General features: G+C 42.5%; 2 protein-coding genes and 1 non-coding gene across 12 annotated transcripts in view; 1 reads left to right on the top strand and 2 right to left on the bottom strand.

The window, feature by feature from the left end:
• Window positions 1–258: 258 nt before the first annotated feature.
• RPL5 (ribosomal protein L5) lies at window positions 259–7,409 on the bottom strand. Its single transcript, XM_052666554.1, has 8 exons — window positions 7,262–7,409; window positions 6,362–6,431; window positions 6,148–6,263; window positions 4,604–4,738; window positions 3,802–4,004; window positions 2,690–2,867; window positions 998–1,086; window positions 259–422 (listed from the first exon to the last, which is right to left on the bottom strand). Exons 1-8 carry the CDS (start codon window positions 7,262–7,264, stop codon window positions 323–325), a joined length of 894 nt encoding a protein of 297 aa, XP_052522514.1. The 5' UTR covers window positions 7,265–7,409; the 3' UTR covers window positions 259–322.
• Window positions 3,065–3,158, bottom strand: LOC128072866 (small nucleolar RNA SNORD21). Its single transcript, XR_008202473.1, has one exon. It is a non-coding gene; the product is annotated as a small nucleolar RNA SNORD21 (small nucleolar RNA).
• Window positions 7,410–9,063: 1,654 nt separating the features above from the next.
• The window catches only part of EVI5 (ecotropic viral integration site 5), a 64,216-nt gene continuing 52,002 nt past the window's right edge, over window positions 9,064–21,277 (top strand). For 2 of the 10 annotated variants that reach the window (XM_052666531.1, XM_052666529.1), the window contains exons 1-3: window positions 14,410–14,775; window positions 15,436–15,665; window positions 18,886–19,075. In XM_052666531.1, the coding sequence (XP_052522491.1) occupies window positions 14,569–14,775; window positions 15,436–15,665; window positions 18,886–19,075 (627 nt within the window). In that variant the 5' untranslated portion in view covers window positions 14,410–14,568. Of the gene's footprint in view, window positions 9,172–9,316; window positions 9,408–14,398; window positions 14,776–15,435; window positions 15,666–17,497; window positions 17,602–18,885; window positions 19,076–19,911; window positions 20,029–21,277 lie in introns of those variants that run through there. The other 8 variants (XM_052666532.1, XM_052666533.1, XM_052666536.1 and 5 more) reach the window with 8 other exon arrangements.

Genomic DNA, 21,277 nt, shown 5'->3' with positions numbered 1-21,277 from the left:
TTGTCAAGTGCCTGTAAAGATTATTTATTTTTAAGTCATCCTCTAGTTAAAAGGAACAAATTCCATCTAGTCACAATATAAATTAATCAAAATTATTTCCCCTTGCCATGGAAATAATTCTAGTGTGGTAGCTCTGTCTTTACCACTTACCTTCATTGAATGAGTTTGTATTGAAAAAAAACTGTAAGGCTCCATAGTATGTGGATTATAAAAAATATTCTGATATTTAAGTTGTATTAATAAGCCAGTCTTACACAGTTGCTTAGTCAATAAATTTATTGCCACTTTTTCCAAAGCTTCATAGAAAATTGTGGAAGTTGTCTTAACTGTCAGCTGCACGCTCCTGGGCCCTGAGGAAGCTAGCCTTCTTCTGAGCAACACGGTCTTTCTTCTGGGCGAGGGACATCTTGGTACTGTTCACTCTGCAGTGTAAACACACAATATAATATATTAACCAAGAAAGAGGCAAAAGTGGCGATGAAGGAAGCTGATAAATATCAAAACTGTGACTGAGAGTTCTGTGCTAGAACCACTTCCGTGTCATGCTCTATTTCTCAAGTTCTTTAGTTAAGGCACCACAAAGAAGTTTCTCAGGAGGTAAGCTCTTAGGGGACGAGGCACCATCACGTCCATTCCAAAATCTGTGCCTCCTCTGAAAAAACTGAAGTAGTTTAGTGCTGACATGTAAGTCAGCCTGCCCTCTCCTAAAGGGAAGTAGCCTTGCCCCTGAAAACATCCAAGTGTTAAAATACACACTTAAGGAATTCCAGCTATTCAGGCTAAAGACATGCTTTACTGCTCAACTTTGTTGCTGTTGGTTGTTTTTTTTTGTGTTTTTTTTTTTTGTCACAGTTAAAAGCTTTTTCTTTCCTGACAAAGTTATATATAAATCATTGTATCTTAATCTCATCTAAAAATGAGTGCCATAGAAATCAGTCCACTTAGTGCCATCATTAATTAAAATCTCTTCAACAGAGAAGTTAAACTTCATGTTTACCTCTTTTTCTTGACTTCTCTCTTGGGTTTCTTTTCATGGACTGGATTGTCCCGTATAGCAGCATGGGCTTTCTTATACATTTCTTCCATCTTGAAAAAGGAAAAGTTGTTACAGTTCTCTAGTGGTGCATTGCAAGGTTGTATCAAGTACTAAGACATTCTCAGCATCGAGGGCACTAGAACCAGTTACCATCACAAAACAGCTCACAATTATTCTCTTTAATAGGTTTCCTTCATGCGAATCACTGTTAAAACCTACTAGAATTCCTGGCCATCACAAGAAGTATACAAATATTTAAATATTAAAAATAAGTTGGATACAAAACTGAGGAATTACTTTTATCCTTAACTACAGACTACAGGTCTCCAAAGCACAGGCTAGCATCTTGGAGAGGAAGAGCTTACTTCCTATGGTCTAGTTTCCTTACGCTTAAATTGAAAGGCAATACAGAATCTTATTCCACTTCTGCCTTGAGTAAGAGCAAATAATTTACTTTCCTTATATAGCTTAGTGCTCTGAAAACTTAGTTCTTAAACCAGCATTATTTTACATGAACCTTTTCATCAGATGCAATCTTACCACTTGTCAGACTCTACCCCAGTATACATTACAAAGCTGCTTAGTAAGAAAAGTTGTGTGAAAGCAGCTTCTATTAACCAATCACATGAGATCCTGCATCATCCCCAGTAGCAGCAGTCTGCTGGCACCCACAGAAATAAATTAGCACGTTTACATCATTTCTGACAGCTGATACAGTACTATAACATACAGACCTTGGGGAAGCAGGCCAGTATGCAGAAATAATTCTTTAACATGTAAACAGGAAAACCGATCTGTCCAGTCACATAGATCAACAGCTGAAGCTACCAGAGGACCTATTCTGCCTCCTTTCTCCCCAGTTTCAGTATCTTTGCTGATGACTAATTAAGACAATAAGACATTTAATAGCAAAATCTTCTCTGAATGACTGCTTGTTTAGCAATGTATACAAAGTTGTGTTTACAGTAAAATGTTACTTGTTTTTTTACAACCCATAAAATCAACATAAAAATGTTCCAAACTTCAGAGCCACTGATAACAGAAACCAAACAGCAGACAAGTTATCTGAAAGAAGTTAAAAAAGGACCATGGTAATTTTACCAATCCTCTAGTGTTTTCTGTGGTATATTTAAGATTTCCCAGTCATGCTGCCGTAAGACATATAACAGCAGGTGTATTTCTCAAGATGGTGAGTTCCGCAACAGAACTAGGTTGGCATTTTCTGTATTTGCCTGGAGCCTACAGCTACCAGCAAGGTCACACGTTGCAAAACTGATTTGACAGAAGGCAGATCCTCAGAAATCACAGCTGCAGTGCAGGATTAGGAACAAGTGTGTAGCCATGCACAGAAACTTAAGTGTTAATTTCTCTATCAGAAAAAATATATGGTCTGTTTTAGGATGCAGTCTAAATAAGCAGGATATTAAACTTCAAAGCAGGAAAGAAGTCCTCATGTTCAAAAAACCCACAATATGCTATAGAGCCCTCAATAATGGAAAAAAAAAACAGACACATTTTTGCTTGTCTGGGGAACATACAATATAATCACATTACTATTTTACATAGTGAGCTTAATTGCATTATTAGAGAAAACCCTGTACATGAAGATCTACATAGCTACTAAAGGACAAGAACTAGACAGATAAATCTTACCCCATCAGGTGTAATATTGTTCTTTATGTACTGGGAGAACTGTTTTTTGTAAGCATCTTCATCCTCCTCCATCAGGTAACGCATATAATCTGCCACGTTTTGGCCCATAATGTGCTTGCGGTGAACCTCCGCATTGAATTCTTTACTTTCTGAGTCGTAACCAGGGAAGCGTTTGGTACTGTGAAAGAGCAGTTAAATGCTGAGTAACACATATTCCTCAAACACTCTGATTCAAAGGCAGGTTCCACAAAGAAACGACTGAGCTCATATTCTGCTATAGGTAACTGAGAAATAGGACACTAATTAAAAATGGAAAGATAAAGAAAATGAATATAAAGAAAAAAAAATGAAACAGAAGATTTAAAGTTCATCTCAGCTGCCATCAGTCCCGTCTTGAAACTATGCAGTCCATCATTTACACACCATGGACCTATTAGAGTGGTCAGTCATTGGGGTATCATCACACAGCAGCCAGGTTAGAAACAAATGAAGAATTAGTAAAAACATACAAAAAGACAAAACAAAAACACGAACAAGATGACACAACTCCAGGACAGCAAGAGAGAATACAAAAATCCACAACAGAGATCAGATGTTTTTTCCCTTCTTTGCTGTCTGAAAGAAGCAGGCAAGTGCAGTGACACTGCTAGTGCCAAAAATCTTGATTCCGTCACGTGTTACCTCTGACAAAAATGACCAAACCTCAAATGGCTTTTTTTTTTTGTTTCTGGATCTCATATGTACACACAGCAAAATTAACACCTACATGCAATTTGCTGAAGTCTTGAAACAACAGGAAAACTAAGGAATATTTACTGAAGTGCATTCAAACACCGGATGGTTTTAAGTGAAAGCAGTGAAGTGGTTCCTTGGCTTCTAAAAATTTAACAGCATCTCTTAGTAGTCACAAGAGTCATTGCAGCACTACTAGAATTGCAACTTGGAGTAAAAAAAGCCCAACTAAACAAAAAAATATTCCAGAACGTACGCTAAATTAATCATTACCAGGTTATAAAAATAGCTATCTCAGCATAAAAATGACACTACAAGTAGGCTGTCACACACAGAATTGTCTCAGGTAACTCCAAAGTAGTTTTTCCAGAGATGATTACCTGTGAGGGATGGACAGACCACCATCCACTGCGCCCTTCAGAGCACCAAAAACTTTGTTTCCAGTAGTAGTTCTGGCAAGACCTGCATCAAGGTAACATGTGAAAGCACCAGGCTTTCCATCCACACTTTCCACATTGTATTCATCTCCAGTCACTTCCACTTGGCCTTCATAGATCTTATCAAGACCAAATTTATTCAGAAGCTGCGGGGAAAAATAAAAGCCAAAACAATAGCAACACTTCTGATCTTCTGCCCATTTAAAGCCAAAATGGAGAGTCACAAAATTAAAATACAAAAGTTGCAATGGAATCTTCATACTTTCAATGATTTTTTTTTTTACAAAAATTACACATTCCATACTAGTATTAACGCTTATAATAACCACTGAAATATAACAGTCATGTCAATTGCAATCTCCTGGTCCAACAGGTACACTAATAATCTTCAGACCTATCCACAAGCTCATAGGAAAATGGATGAATACAGCTTACATGTATTTAAATTCTTATTGAAGGTACATTTCTTACATTTTTGTCCTGACTCCCTCCCTCCACCAAACTTAAGTGCAGAGACTTAAAAGTGGGCTGCCAGAGTTGAAACTGCATGTTGTCATACTTCTCTTTGTGATTTGACAGTCACAAGAGGCCATCAAATCTATATGGTAAAGAGTACAAGTTAGCATTCAGACAAGCCCACAGAATCTAGATCTATACTTCCAATACCACTTAAGACAGTGAGCTAGCTTTCCTGTTTTTAAGAAAAACAGAGCAACTCCTTCTAGACAATTTGACAGATACCTACCCTGCGTGCCAACAGCAGACCTGTACAGTACGCTGCTGCATAATTGGTCAGGCCAACCTTCACACCATATTTTGGCAGCTCATGGGCATACGCAGCACAGACAATCATGTCGCCTTCAATCCTGGCATAGGCAATCTGACAACAGTAAAAAAAAAAACACAACACAAAACAACACAAAACAACCATTAGTTTTCTCACTGTAACCGTGGGCTCAGTTTACCACTTCTTTGATATCTACTTAAGCCAATAGGAACTTTGTATAGAAATGTCCAGCAAACTGCTTTTCTTGAGAGCTCAAGGAGCTCTGTTTCATTTTTCTTTTCAGAAATTTCTTATGGCGTAATTAACTCCTCAAGTACTGAAGTATTCAAATCCATATTTGGCTTTGAGAAAGTAAATGATGGCAACCACTTTTATTTATGTCTTCATATAAAACGAGAGACCAGGAAACCGCCAACAAAAGCAACACTTCAAAGAATTTTTACGTATGTAGATGGATTCTGTCCTACTTTCTGCACGTAGTTCTCAAATAACACAGAACACTACTCATCTCCGAAAAATGCAAAAATATGAGTGTTTGTGAGGACACTTCATTACGAAGTGACTGCATTAAGATATAAGATCCTTGTAATCTCAGGGGTCTCCTGTGAGACAGCAATAGTATCAGAACCGTCTCCCTTTGACTTCCACACCTCCTCTGCCTCTAGAAGTTGCTCCTCTCTCTCTGGAGTTTCCACCTCTGGAAAGGCACAACTGGTCAGATGATACCTGCCACCACTTTTTGTTTTGAATTTCAGAGATAAAGCAAGCTCATCAAGGTCATACAGTTTAGTCTGAGCTGATTAAAAACGGCACTCTTTACTATTCTCCATAGATAAAACTATTTAATGAAGAAAGAAACAACAAGAAAACTTTCTACCTTCAACCTTACCAATGTGTATTATGATAGAACGTTCTGGAAATGAACCAGGAAAATGAATCACAGTAAGAAACTGCATTATGTGATGCAACATACAACTGCATACCACAAAAAGGTGCTTACTACTCTTATTTATCAGTCTCCTTTAATCTCAGTGAAACGATCTTAAGGCCTATCAGCTTCACATGATCCAATATCACAGTAAGAAGTCCTGAAGGCCAGGGCACCTTCAGATACTACATAACAGAAGTGAGCTGACAGGTCACACAGCAGTTTTCAAGCAAACAAAAAAAAACACCTCTCTTTTCAAAGCTCTTCAAAGACAGCAGAAAAGATAAAAAAAAGTTTTTCCCTAAAACCTTTAACATACTTCAGCATCTTTAGAAGAGTACAATCTCATATCACAACCTTGTTTTACAATGTTGACATTAGTAAAATTATTCTGTATTGTGACTATGGTGTGTTACTGACATTGTGTCAACCTTAAAGATCGTTCTCCAAGAAGCCACAGAGCAATATAAGAACTGCTTAGACTTCAAAACAACCAGCAAGTGCCCCATCAATCCCCCTTTTCTGTTCATTTCCAGGAGGCTGACAAATAAGTGGCAAGCACCACAGAACTTACCTGGCAAATGATGTCTCTGTTAGTAACACGCACAATCATTCTATACTTTGGGGTGTTGTACTTGTTTTTATCCTGAATTACCAAACGCTTGCGAGCATAGTAATCCGTTTTTCCCTCTGAAAAACAACAGTTACAGTGTGGAAAACATTTTAGAAAGAAGTAACAATATTTGTCAATATAATGTAATTCAGCAATACAGGGAGTTGAGCCATACCTCTCCTTCTCCTGAATTTTACTTGGTATCTCTTGAAGTAGGCCTTATTCTTGACAACTTTCACAAACCCCTTGAATAAGAAAAATAAGATGTTACTGACCTGGAACCACATAAGCCAAATCCATCCAAACTAAATGAATCATTATTAATAAAACTGTAGTGGACCAGGAATAAAATGACAGGTTTTCTTACACAACGAGATTAAAACCATCTTAAGGAAGAGAAAGCAGGATTTTTACCCTTAACACAAACTTTTCTGCCCATGACTTCACGTTTTCAAGAGAGAAAGAAAAATTTTATCTACTAATGACACGTTTTCTGCATAGGCTGCCACGACTACTCACTGCCAGTCACTCCCACAGAGCAGTCGCTCGGCCATTTCACCCCGACTCCCCCAACCAAAAACACGAGCCGTCCTAGCACCGCCCCGACTCAGACGCCCCCCACGCCCGCTGCTCTCAGGGCAGCTCCCCGCGGCAGGACGAGGCCGGCCTGTCAGCCGCCCGCTCCCCAGCCACGACCCCAGCGGGCCCGGCCCCAGCTGCCGCTCGCCCGCCCGCGGCTCCCGCTCGCCGCCACCCGCCCGAGGCCCGGTCTCGACCCGGCACCGTGCCGGCCGCGGCCAAAGGGTGAGCCGCGAGGGGCTGCGGGGGAAGGAGACGGAGGGGACGAGCCGAACCGTGCCGGAGGACCACCGCAGGGCTCCGCCGGAGCCGCCCCGATCCGCCTCGCGGCGCAGCCCCGGTGCCGCGGGCGGCCATTGCCACGCCAGAGCCTCAGCGGCCGGCGGCGGGCTCGGGTTAATCGGGCTCCATCCGGACGAGCGGAGTCGCGCGGCGGGCGCGGAGCGGAGGGCAGAGCACTCCTATGCGCGAGGGTCCCGTACGGGCCGGTACTGACCATCGTGCCAGGTACTGTCCGGTCTAGGCCTAGGCCGGGGCCCGCTCCGCACGACAACTGCAACGACTGCAGGGGGGAAAAGGCCGCTCCCACTGCGCAGCCGCGGGTCCTAGCCTGCCCAGCGAGGCGGGGCGCCGCCGCACGCCCTTCCTGTGAGCCCGGCGCGCGCCCTCTGCCGGCCCGGAGGGGCGCTCGCACCGCGCCGCTGCCTGGGACGGGGTGCGAGGGCGGGAGCGCTCCTCTGAGCTCCGGAGGTGTGACGTGCGCGGGAAAAGCCACCGCCTGCCGCCCCTCTGCGGCACCCGGCGTAGCGCCGCCCCGCGGTTCCCTACCGCCTGCCTCGGCAGGTGCCGGCACGGGGCGCGCGGCAGCACGGGATGAAAAACAATGGTTTTGGTATTAAAGATCTTTATCATATTAAGTATTTTATTCACTTTTTTTCCTAGGGAACGTTGTCGCGGTTGACCAATCAGTAAATAACTAGAATGGTAAGCTGACCAAAACCCAATTCAACGCTATTGCTAAAATAGAGCTGCTGGTATTTGGTCGAAGAAACCAAGAGCGCGTTACAGCTGTCGGATGGATGAAAGAAGGAAGGAGGCAGGAAGGAAGGAAGGAAGGAAGGAAGGAATTAAGGAAGGAAGCAAGCAAGCAAGCAAGCAAGCTCCCCCCGGTAGGACAGAAAGCGGCGCGCTCCCCTCCAGCTGCGGAAGCTCGGCGCTTTCCTTGCTAAGGGCCGCCGAGCTCCCACGCCCCGCCCCTCCCTCACAAATTCGAGGCCTCGTGCTGCCAGTCGTGATGCCGGCTGGAGCCGTGGCTGCGGTTCGGAAGGGCTCCGAACTCTTTGAGGTATAAGCTCCGATTTTTGATATTGCGATGAAGTAATTTTTGCAGGTAACTTTCAATAGCAGCAGGAGGAGCGTGTGCGTGTGTTTTCTCAGTCCGCGCTGTTCGCGGTGCTTCGGTGAGCTCGGGGTGCAGAGCCGCGCCTTCTGAAGCCCGCTACCCGCCCGGTCCCCAATATTGTCGTTCCACGGAGCAGCACGCGCGTCTGCTGGCAGAGTTCTTCGTTTCTGTTTTAAGCTTTCAGGAGAGTTCTAACTACCGAGGACCCCGGCGGGCTTCAGCCTGGAACTGCTCGCGCCTCTCTGCGCGAACGCGGCGGCAGGCGGACTCGCGCTGGAGCTGCCCCTGGCCTGCAGCGCCGCTAGGGTCGGGCCGAGGCCTGCGGCCGCACAACGTCGCCGGGAGCGGTACGGTGCAGGCGGTACGGTGGCGGCTGCCGGGCGGGCGCTATATCGACACCGGGAGACGCTGAGACGGAGCGGGCACCGGCCGTCACCGCCTCGCGCGAGGGGCGGGCGGCAGCGCCGCGCGGTGCGAGGCGGCGCGTCGCGTGGCGGGCGGCACGCGGGAGCCGGCGGCTGAAAGAGCCGGGACGAGGTGAGGGCCAACCCGCGTCGCGTTTCGCCGCCGCGGTGCTGGGGTGGCGCGGAGCTGCGGGGAGGGCTCGGCGGACCCGGCTTCGCGGCGAACGAACGGAGGCGGCGAGGCCAGAGACACGCGGCCACCCCGGCCGTCGGGCCAGGCTCCCGGCCGCCGAAAGTAGAGCGGCCCGTTATCGGCGGCCACGCGCGGGGAGTCCGAGCCGGCCACACCCGCGCTCACGGCGGCGCGAGAAAGAGGTCCCGGCGGGCCGGGCCCGGCGCTGCAGGGCTGCCCCTCGCGGCGGCTGCGCGCCGACTGCGCCTGCGCGGTGCTCGCGGGACGTGGCCCGGCTGCCGGGTCGGCGGGGAGGCGGGCCGGCGGGGGGGCGGGAGGTGGATCGGCGGGCGGCTCGGCGGAGGTCGGCGGCGGGCTACGGGGCGCGCCGATGCTCGCGCCTCTCCGTCGCGGGCGACGCTTCCAAGGTGAGGCCCGGGCGGGGCGCCCTTGCCGCTGAGGGGCCGGGGCCGGGGGCGGGGCGCGACGGGGCCTAGGCGGGGTGCGGCGGCCCGGCCGCGCCGTCCGTCCCGGAGCGTCGGGTTGGGCGGCGCGGCCCGAGTCGCTCGGAGCCGGGTTCTCCCCGCTGCGGCGTGCGCGCCGCGGAGGGCGGCCGGACCGGGGGCCGCGGGATCCGTGTGCCTCGGCCCGGCTGGGCGGGAAGGTGGGCGCTGCGGTGCGAGTGGGGAGAGCGTGACTGCGCGGGGCTGGCGGCGCTGGGTGGCGAGAAGGAGGAGTGCTCGCCTTTGGTCTGCGGTGCGCTCGTGGGGGTATATCTATGAAGGGAGATTTTTCTCAGTCGGGGTTTTTACGGAGGTATTTTTAAGCCGAAGCGTTTGGGTGTGTGGTTGTTGAGAAGGAGTTTTCAAAGGGTGCTTCAGAGGTCTGTCTTAGTGACACCTCGTGCTGCATCTGCACTGACTTGGTTGTGTAATAAGGACAAGAAGTCGACGATGGTGTTGTGGCTATTTAGGGTTCATTTCGTCTTCGGTATCCAAAGGTGTTCTGTAGTCACACGGAATTTCTGCTTATTTCCTGTGTTGGTGGTCAGAGAGCAATTTGCATGAGGTTGGTGTGGTGTTTGGAATTGTCAGTATGAGCTGAAATGAACAGCAAATTTTAAAACATTCTCATATTGTCCTGGGACAGTTTTTTGTAACAGGTGGCCTACAGGAGGTGAAGGAAGGAGTCACATCTGTGCAGAGGGGATCTGGCAGCATTTAGTGTGTTTTACTTATCTCTGAAAATGTTTGTCAGAAAACTTCTCTTTTCTCCCAACATTTTTTTTTATTCACTTGGTGGCTAAAAGATAAGGTAATTGGACTCTGTTTCTTTTAATGGTGGATATTTTGCTTAAATGTATCTATTTATTTTCCTTTCTAGCCCCCAGTTTCTGCTTCTGGTCATGGTTATACAGCTCTGCATTTACATACACACATCAGTATTTAAGGATATTTTGAGATAGCTAAGTGCAATTTCATGTAAGGGTTAGGAAAGGAAATAGAGGATGATGAAAGGGGGACAGGATCAAGCGGAAAACACTAGCTATTATGAATCAGCATTGCCTGAATTTGATTAAGCTGGGATGAGGACAGCTGTGGTGAGTATCCTTGAGGTCCAGCCAGCCCAGTAGTGCCTCTGAGAGTAGCAGATGTTTGCAGAAGAACAACTGAAAACAAGAATCTGCCTCCTCCTCAGATCTCCTCTGAGAGGCTGAGATTCAGGCACTTCCTGAGCTAGAGGTCAGTGGATTGGATTCTTTGTGTGTCTTTTTTCGTTGCCTTCTGTATGTTTTTCTTCTGTAGGCTTGTCTGATGGGTTTTGAGAAAGTAAGCAGGAGATGCTGAATGGAATAGGTGAAATGAAGTTTGTGAAGAGGAGGATGTGGGAGAAGCTTTTCAAAGTTGTCAGGAGAAGGGGTGGAGGAAAGTGAAGTGCTTAAATAGTTAGTGTCAGCTGCTTCTTTGGATAAGACTGAGGGAGAAGTATTTGAAAAATGGAAAAAAGAGGGAAGTGAAGTCCCTTCAAGTAGATTTTGAAAAAGCAGGGCTGTTTATCTTGCTAATTCAGTGTTCTCATAAACAGTCATGTAAAAGAAAAAAATCCTGGTGGTTCTTTGCTCGAACAACTTCTTTTCTTACCTTCATTTTATACTCTGAATTCAGTATTTTTTCCAATTTTTTAATAATAAAGATGTGTACTTAAATATAAAAGCAAACAGTCAATACATTAAGTTTATAATTTTGATTTTTAAAATAAATCCTCTGAGGTTTTAACTATGTGATGGTGTTCTTAGATGGCATGCTGAATTAAAGCCCAGTGTCTTATTTACCTTGTGAAAACCAACATCATCTGTTGGTAAATTTTTGGTTAATTTAAATGGGGCATACTGTCTTCATTGTAGTCATCTGCTTAAATGCCTTTGGTTAAAGAGCGTCTTGTCCTTCTGCCGCACGTGGCGGTCGGAACAACTGGGGGTTGGCATCTGACGGTGGCTTAGTCATAATGGAGGGGGACTTAGCTTTGCTCAGCTCACGTTCCGCAGGGAGGTATTCCTGTTGTTTACATGTATGCTTAGCAAAAGCTGCGTGCCCACAAGGTAGAGGCGGAAGTGATTGAGTGAAGTCTGGCTTATCCTTGATTGCTGTTCACTTGTTTAACAGCCTCAGAGCTCTGGAAACTATTGAGTTACCTGGGAAGGAGTGTTCTGGGGAGAGCCTAGGAAATACCTGTTCTGATTTGAGCGGTGAAGAGCATGAATGCCTTTTGGTCACGTTGAGAGAGACACTGCAGCGGCTGTTACTACAGGCTGTATTAACTGTCAACTTTGCTTGCTAGTTTTCTGTAAAACTAACCCTTCCAAGTTGGGTTGAGGCAGTTACTGTGTATTTGGGGTTGAAGTACAGTACCAGGGTTGGGCTTTTGGACTAAAATGAAGATGTTGGCTTAAAGAGCGACTGTGGACACTTAATCTGCTTGTATTGGTTCCTGACTTGAGAAACAGCCAAAAGCTGCTATCCAGTGTTATTTTTTTGTCTGAACAAATTTTGTCTGTCTCTGTAGTGTAGTATCAAATGCTTGCTTGATGACATCATAAAACATTCTTGATTTTTTTTTTTTTTTTAAATTTTGGAAAATATTAATATTGCAATGACACAGATCTCTGATTCACCAGTATTATATGCTGTATTAATGCTGGTGTGGGTTGGTTTTGTTTTTTAAATACGGTTTCTTCAGTCTGTCAGATGGAGCTTGTCTTTTACTAGTGGGTTGCTGCTATCAGAATTTGGCAGTGCACTTGTAACTAGCAGGATGTTATGGGACGAGCTTACTGTTACCTTTAAGAGAGGAAAAACTATTGTATGTCATTTAAAAATGGTAGCTATGTCATTTAAAAACTAGTAGCTAGTCACAACCAAACATTTGGAAAGTGTTGTTTTCCACATCACTGTGTAAAGTGATGTATGTAAGAACTTAGCTGTACATCTCTGAGCTGCTTGGCTTAGATGTAGTTTGAATGGCAGACTAGTTAAAGACTACTTTCAGACATGGTGAAAGAATTTCCAACTTCACTGTTCTCTGAAACAGCAGAGCTAAATTTCATTAAGCAGAGCAGTTATGTTTCTCGATGTTATTGTAGTTTTTATTTTGCCTTGGAACATATTAGTGATTGAACTTCCAGGGTTTGGCTCCAGCTTCAGCAAGTATTTCTTAGACACTTGGACAAAGAATTGCTAGATATTTTTAAAGACAAAATGATGGATGCAAGTTAAAATTCTGTGATAAAGTACATACCAATCATCATAAGACTTGGGGGTTTTATGTAATGTTTTTGGTGTCTCGCTGGCACTAAGGATGATCTTTGCTTTGTTGATCTTTCTTGCATTTTTTTCCACTTATTAGTGGACTTGTCCCACTGAAAAGACTTGGGAAGTTGGTGATTGAGGTGCAAGCTGTGATATTACTGACTATTGGTAGGTGATAATATGAGAAAAATCAAGAATATGTGAGCAAACCAGCATTCTTCTCAGTCTTGATCTGAATTGAATGAAAGAACTGGGAGTATAGAAGATGCTGATGAAGCCTGTAGTGAAACCATGTTTGAGGCCTAAACTAGGATTTTAGCTTGTCAGGAGGCATGAAAATGGGGTGATTCACCAGCTGCTGCTTCTGTGTCCTTCACTGAGTCGGTTCAGTTTGTTATTCCGGTATTAGAATGTTATTAACTTCTTGAAGCAAGCAGGATCTGGGTTTGTGGAATGCTATACAGCTTGCTTGAAAACTATGTATGTTCTTCGACCATAATTGTGTTAGACTTTCTCTTTATATACAGAGTAGTATGAGAACTACTTCTGTTTCCTTAGGAAGAGAAGAAAGGGTAGAGAGCACATGAAATGTACAAAGTGGACATTAAAACGTTAGTATTTCTTGAGGCTTGCAGTTAGTTTTACTTTGTCGTACAACAACAATAGTTGAAACAGCATTTCTGATAAGTGAGACACCCATAGCTTTAATACATGTTTCTTTCAGGGAATGCAGAGGTCAAACTCAGTGTCTGCAGAAACATGTATATAGATTGCTCTGAAAGTAATGCCTCCTGTTTGTTTCTATGGAAACGACAGCGGCACAGTGACACTATTTTTCAGTGCAGTTCCACCATTAGGTGTGCATTTTAGCTAGCAATGAACAAGAGCCTGTGTGCTGTGCTCAAAAATCTGTACCAGCCACGTGGTTTGGTGGGGTTCCTGGGTGCGGGCTGGGAGCTGAGTTTGAAGTGCGATTAATCTGCAGGCTCTGAAGGGAGACCTTTTGGGGGAAGCAAACGTGTTCTCGGAGTTGATTGAGGCTGTGGTTTTGCTCATGCAGAAATAATGATGATCAGTAATGGTTTGGTCAGCTGAATGGTTCTCTAGATTTGGTGTGCATCCCAGGTGTAGTGGGTTATCTTTTCTGCTTTTCACATTTAACTTGAAATTCAGCATCTGAAAAATGCTGATTTAACTGCTGTCTTGCACAGTTTTGACTGTACCTTCTCTTAGTATTCTTCACCTAATCCATTCCTACAGACTTTTACATGGCTTTTTAATGCGCTGTGATCTGCTGCTAAGTAAATTCTAGGTTTTTTTCCTACCTCCTCATCCACTTCAGATCTCTGAACTCAGAGTGTGAGTCTTGCATAAGCTGTACTCAGCTTGGATTTATTTTCGCACCTTGTCTTAATTACTTTGCTTTGTAGTATTTAATCCATTTGTATCCTTACTTCTCCCTGTTTGCGTCACAGGGTGCAACTCTAAATCAGTGCTTTTCTAATGTTTATATGTGGATATCTGCTCAAAACAGAAGTGTGACTTTTGGCAGTTGTTTGCTGTATTCTTAAGATTGTTCCTGTTTCTGCCAATGTTTACTTTTGGAGTAGTTGTGTTGCTTGTCATGTTTGAAGCAGTAAGAAACCTTTGAGAAAATACTCAGTCCTCTTAGCAAGTGACGTACGTGTGTTGTCTGTATTATAAATCTGTTACTTAAAATGAAACATGAATAATTTGCGCTTCAATAGCAATAAGCTGAAATATTAATGAATATATGAAATTTGAGTCTGAAATCTCTACCGTATATGTTATAAAAAGTGGTGTTGAAACCTTAGTTTTGAAAGTGCATCTCCAAGGTGAGCTTTAAAAATTTATGGTTTTTTTTAAGTATTGTAATACTGGCAAGGACAGTATTGCATTTCCTATGCATGTTTCCTATGCATTTGCATAGGAAAACCTAAGTGGTGCAGGAACCAAGTGGAACATTTCAGGTGCTTTTTGGGGGGGCCTGTAGCAGAAATGTTAAGTCACAGCTTGAAACAGTGGCTGAGCACCTGGTGGAAGGCAGGGCAACCCGGAGGAGCTCAGCTGCATGCGATGCACCTGGGTGACTGGAAGGGGTGGAGCCAGGATCCAGTCCTTCCCAGACCTCATTTAAGGGCTGGCAGTGAGCTGGAGGTGGGGGCATCTTGCTGGAGATCCCTGCCTACTGGAGGCCTTCTGAAAGTGAGCAACTTTTCTTTGTTTACGTATGCGTGGCTGCTGCGTTTATGCTTTCCAGAGACAATATTAAGCATACAGAATTTAACTTTTTTCTACATGCTGGCAGATGCTAAGGACTCCTGTACTTTGGTGTAAATCAGGATTGTGGTGCATCTGTTCCTCTTCCTCACACTGTAGAGGATTTCTGTTATATTCGAACAGCAATCAGCGAAGCTTAGGATTTACACTGATACATTCCTGCTGCTTCTCTGTCAGTTATGAAGTAGTTGACTGCTTCCTTATCTGTCCTTCTGCGTGTCCTATGCTGTTATTATCTTCTCAATTCTCAATACATTTTAAATAGTGGATTTTTTTTTTCTGTAGTGGGAAGTCTGAACTGAGCTGTGGTATTTCTGTACTGCAGAAACCAGTTCTGTTGAACAAATTCCTCTGTATTTTTCTAGTGTATTAGCAATATAGTTGCATGTTATTTCTTCTGTAATACTGAATTTCTATCATTGCAGCTTTTATTGCTTCTGACAGCTTTGGGTCTTCTGCAGAAATAAACAATCCCAATGTCAGTTTATGCATATTGTATCTTTTCCCTGTTCAGTGGAAGTAGTTGATTGAAAAGGTGAAAAAACAAAACCCCACAGCTGTTGTAGCCTCTTCTTGTCATCACAGGTGGCGACAGACAAGGTTGCAGGCAAGCTGAGCTCTACTCTCTCATGGGTGAAGAACACTGTATCACACACTGTCAGTCAGATGGCCAGTCAGGTGGCAAGTCCATCTGCCTCTTTACACACTACATCCTCCTCTACCACTCTGTCTACACCTGCATTATCACCATCCTCGCCAGCACAGCTGAGTCCAGACGACCTAGAATTACTGGCTAAACTTGAGGAGCAGAACAGGTAAATGCAAAACTTCTCGGTCTTGACTATAGTGATAAGATTGAATTGGGTTATTGTAGCTTCAACACTGAGACTGTTAAAGGAGGTTGCTGTTCATGGCACAACACCTTAATTTCAAGGTTAAGAATTAATGTTGTAGAGATGTGCATTCTTGAAGAATTTGTTTTTGTAGAATGTTCAAAATAGTTGGCTTTCTGGTTTAAAGAAGTGCTCATAACTGCTGCTTATTCTAGAAATTTGCATTGGAGTTGCACGATATTCAGTATCCCAACTGAAATGGAATATCATAGCAATGAGAATTGTGTAACTTCCTCCCATCCTTAGATAAAGATGGTATTTTTATAGGCTTTTTGAAATGTGAAGTACCTCACAGTTCCCTTCTTTTCCTTCTCGATTTCCACAGTGTAACCTGCTCACATGTAGCCTTTTAGCGTGTTATCCGTTTATCTGTGATGATGTACATGGAGCAGGATTTTCTGTTGGAAATTCTAGAAAAGTAGAAGTTGCTGTTCTGCTATTCAGTTTAAGGGTTTGAGCAGAATTCTTCAGTTTGTATTCTGTAATTTAGCCTGCAGCTCAGGCTATTTCATACAGGTACAGCTAATAAAAGAGGCTTTGCAGCCTATTCAGTGTTATGGCTGGAGGCGTATTTTTACAGATAGAGCAGTGTTCAAGCATCTTTTATTTGCAAGGAATAATAGATGCTTGCTGCAGTTATGCTAACAGTGACAGGTATGCAATGACTTAATCTCATGAAAGAGAAATCCCTAATCAGTCATTCTTGTTTGTCCTGAATTTCTTTGTACGCTCCTGTAACTGAGAAGAGGTAGTGATGCCAGCTGTCTCCAGGCATGTCTTCTCTTAATGTTCTGATTCTGCTGCCTGATAGTAAAGTAACTTCCAAGGAAATTGTAGCTGTCTAGTTCATGACTGAGAATGGAGGTCAGCTTTTAAACCACGTCGTCCTCTTTTCCTTATGGTTTATGGGGTTATCTTTCATTTGAAGGTGTACTGTGATTTGTGCTGTGCTAGTAGCCATTTAAAATGTATCAAAAGAAGAAAAAAAGGAGGTATAACATAAATAGAGTGCTTCTAAGAAAGCTAATTTGCATTTAATCTGAAGCTTTCTGTTCTGTTTATGACCAAGGGTCTCATTTATGCAGTATCTGTTCTTTGGACTGCTTATCTTTGTTAGGGCGTAAGATTTGTTCGTCCAGAGTAGTTATATTAAGCCCTGGAGTGAAGTTAGTTTGCTTTTTCAAAGCATGTTAGCTTGGGCTTGTTAGGTTTTATTCTTCAGGTTTGCATTCTTGATTTAGTACAATTTAGGTTAACTTATCTGTTTTCATTTGATCAATATATTTATTTTTTTAAGACAGATTTGTTGTTCATTCCCACATTTACTTTTGTGTATGAATTGTGATTAGAGGTTGTCCTGTCAGATATCTCACACCAAATGTTCTTTCCTTGTGAGACCCAATACTTGAAGTAAATTAAAATGCGGTGCTCTTATCATGGAGGGTGCACGGTAGTTTTGAAAGTTTGAATCTGCATTTTAACACAGTGAGAAGGAATTGTACACTGAATGCAGGGAACAATAGCTGGTGCTGGGTATTTGTAAAGGTTTAATTTATGTTCTTGACTTCAACATGAACAAGAACAATGTGAATTATTTAAGCAGGCTGGGAACTGAAAAAACTCGAACTGTATCAGGCTATGAATGTATGAAGCATTCTGTAATGCAGTCCTACTGGAAGTCTCCTCAAAATAATGAGTTAGCTCAGTCCAGAGTCCTGTTGTAACTGTTTGGCATTAGTAAATCATTTATAAAGTTTTAGGTGAAGGAGATCAGTTGTTGAACAACACGGAACTTGCATACTACTTACTTTGTAAAGAACTTCTCATTTTCAAATCCAAGGACAATGGATTTATCCAGGTAAGGTCAACCTACTGAAATCTAGTGAAACTTACATAAAAAAGCTGTGGTAATTAACCAGTCAGAGCCTTTTATAATCATCGTGTTTTTATAACTGTGGTATTTTTTCTGTGCTCATTTTTCATCAATAATTACTTTGCTCTTTTGACGCTGACACACTAATAGAAGGAATTTTGAGCTAAGTTTTCATTGTGCGTTGGTATTAGGATTTCTAAACATCAAAAAACAATAGGTGAAAGCTGGGCACTGGGAAAGCTAATGTAAGTATCTCTTAGCTGGGAGCTTAAACTGCAGGTGCTCTAAGACTTGTGTAAAAGGGTGATGATCTAATATGTACTTAAAACTTAATACAACGTTGCTAAAATGTTGCCAGGCTTTTAGATTTTGTGCAAGTGTGTGAAAAATTACTGAACATAAATCTCACTGCCTGATAATCCCAGTTCTCATATCCAAGTGCTGGGCTTTATCCATCCATTAGCTTTTGTTACCCAATTCCCATTTGCTAGAACTGAGGTTTTTTTTCTCATCCATTTATAAAAACACCATATTGAACAGTTGTCAGCATAAGTCAGGCATTACAGAACTGTAACTTACATTATTATGTGTCTGTATTTACATTATCAATGTGTATTGTGTTAATGGGGAGATTTTTGACAACTTTTCTTTAAAATTACTGTCTTTTCCAGTACCTCTGACATTCATTGATTGTTGAGAACGTTTAACTTGTTTGCTTGTGTTCTTTCTGTCAACTCAATGCATGAAAGCCCCTTTTTTTTTTTTTTTTTTTTTTTTGTGTGTGTGTGTGTGTTCCTGGTAAGGTCAAACCCTCTTGCCTCAAAACCTGCTGATCTTCTGTGTTCAGCTGCTAATCTCCAATTGGTAAATGTGTGGAAGAAGTTTGATTTGTGGTGCTTCTATACTTTCCCTGACTTTATTAAGATCTAGTTCAGGAGGTTGTAAGACACTGATTAAAATCTCAATTCTGATATTTATGCACAATGTGATGCTTGTGTTTGTTCCTTAAAAGGTTGCAATGTAATCTGCTATTCTGGCTGCAGAAATACTTGAGTGATTATAAATAGTAACAAGGAGCAGATCTACTTAAATTTATTACAGATGGATGTTGGAAAAACTGTACCGATGGCACTCTGTGCTCCTTCTTTGCAATGATGTTGGAAGCACAGATTTGTAAAAAAGAAAACAAAAACAGTAGTGTGGCAATAGCACGATAAGAACGTGTAGTTTCTTGTTGTTTTTGTGTGTCTGTGTGTGGTTTCTTTGCAGGCTCCTAGAAACAGATAGCAAATCCTTGCGATCGGTAAATGGGTCAAGAAGAAATAGTGGATCTTCTCTTGTATCTAGTTCATCAGCTTCTAGCAATCTCAGCCATCTTGAAGAAGACTCGTGGATCCTGTGGGGGAGAATTGTGAATGAATGGGAAGATGTACGGAAAAAGAAAGAAAAGCAAGTTAAGGTAGTTGGACACGTTTGTAGGATGAATTTGTATCTTGATAGCTTTTTGGCTCAATTTTTAAGATAAGCAAGTAAGAGAAGCTTCTAATTGTATCTATTTCAATCCTGAAGCCCTAGTGCTTCTTATGTAACTGTTGTTATACTTCAGTTTTGTCTGGCGAAGGACTCATTGAAAACCAGGTGCATATCATGAATACCAAAGCTTTCTGTCTGATTATGAGAGATTCCCTTTAATCGCATACTTGGTATTTTCAAAGTGGAGTTACTGAAAACCTGCTTAAGATCATATTGTAGCTGGATGCTGTGATATCTTTTTTCCCCCTACTGAACACCGTCTGTTTAAAAGCATTCTTATTAGAGGAGCAAATCATTCTATTTTATAAGGATCTGATACAAATTTAGTTCAATTGTTCAGGCCAAATTTGCTGACTCCAGGAATAACATCAAGTGGAAGAGAACAGTTTCTAAACTGTTTTAGAAGGTTAGAGAAATTTTGGGCTGTATATGTCCAGTCTAAATTGTGGACATGTGCAGGAACAGAATTCAACAATAATTTATATTTAAATTAAAAAATGTTTAGAGCATTTAACATTCACGTTTCAGAGGTAGAAAGTACTGGAAGTGTAGGATTTTTATTTGTGGGCAGCCTATTCTGTTTTGGTTCTTTATTAGCTTTAGTCTGTAGTTTTATGTGCAGAATACAAATTTCAGGGTCTTTTGAATAGTTTGAAGTTCATGTCTGTGAATAGATTGTGGGAAGGCAGAACGATGGGCTAAAGCAAAGTGTTTTTTATGTGAAGCAGTTGTGGAGAGAGAACATGACCTGAGAGTGGAAACAAGGGATGAAAATGAATTCAAGGCTCTATGCTTGCATAGGGAAAACAGTTTCTGGAAGAGTGTTCCCAAAAAGCTGTGAAAAGAAGACCCGTGAACCTGACAAAGAGAAGCAGATTGGTAATAAATAGATCAGATTGGATAGAATTCACTTTCTGAACTGCTTGCATGTAGGCTTTGCAAATAAAGTGTCATGCTGGTCAAGAGTTGTTTGGAGAATAAATATTTATTGAAAGTTAGTCGGTTAAGTGTACTTTTAGAGAGGTTTTTCGATGGTGAAATAATTCTCAGGTATGTGGGAGTTTTTTTTGCTTGTTTGTCAAAAATCAAGCTAAACTTTGGAATACTTGAACATCCATACTTCGTTGTTGGTTGTGCCAGTAGTTATGATTTTAGCAGCCCAAATTTCATTTCGTATTGGCTATGAAAGCTAGTCTTAAATTACTGGATACTTGGCAAGTTTCTGAAGCGTTAGTCATGTGTGTCTATGCTTTCCTTGTATGTGATATGATCTGTCCATGTGCCTTGATCCTCTCTGAACTCTTCCTGTTTCTGAAGAGAAACTGAAAGATGATGCAATTTCCACTTTTCTGTGTTCCTCTAAGAGTGTTGGTGGAATTAACCTTGTTATTTTGATTGAGCAAGTGCATGATAATGCAAGGAACTACTAACTAATCATTTGTTTATGCTTTTAGAGTTTTTGAGGCTTTAGGTGACTGAACTGCAGTCTGGTAGTGCGTTGTTGACATAATAGCTAGAGATAAAAGTGGAAAGCTGTCTTAGGCTTGTTGGTTTGGAGTTGGACATCTTTTGGGAAATAACTCAATGTCACATTCATATCTGAACAAACAGTTGCGGTGACATTACTAGGAAGGTTCTGGAAAAAGCTGATGATCTTTAGGATGTTGGAAAGCTGCAGATAGTGCTGCAAAACTCCTGCAGTAGAGTTCAGGCTTAACAAATGATTTGAAGCAGGAGTGTCTGTGGAAGTTCAAAAGATTAGTTAGTATTAGTGCTATCTTAATATTTGGAGTAGTAGGGTAAGTACTTGGACAAATAGGAGTAGAATAGAAGATGATTCTGACCTCAGAATAAATACCAGCAAAATAAAATAAACTGACCTGCAGGAGACAGTATTTGATAATAGTTCATAAAGCTTAAAAAAAAAAAAAAAAAAAGTAACCACAAACAAACAAACCTGTCAATGACAAAGGAACCTTCTTGTCTTGAATTGGCAGTCTTGTAGTTGGATCCTAGTTGCAGAAAGTACTACTAAACCTATTAACTTTGACTCATACTTTCTCCTCAGTTTTTCAGATTAAGCAACAAGACTTCTTTTTTACTTGTCTGTTCTGAAAAGACAAGTAAC

This window comes from Tympanuchus pallidicinctus, unplaced genomic scaffold (assembly GCF_026119805.1).
Source record: "Tympanuchus pallidicinctus isolate F22 unplaced genomic scaffold, pur_lepc_1.0 scaffold7, whole genome shotgun sequence".
In the NCBI taxonomy this organism is placed as follows: domain Eukaryota; kingdom Metazoa; phylum Chordata; class Aves; order Galliformes; family Phasianidae; genus Tympanuchus; species Tympanuchus pallidicinctus.
The sequence above is the reverse complement of the archived record's forward strand: the minus strand, read 5'-3'. Positions and strand labels throughout refer to the sequence as shown.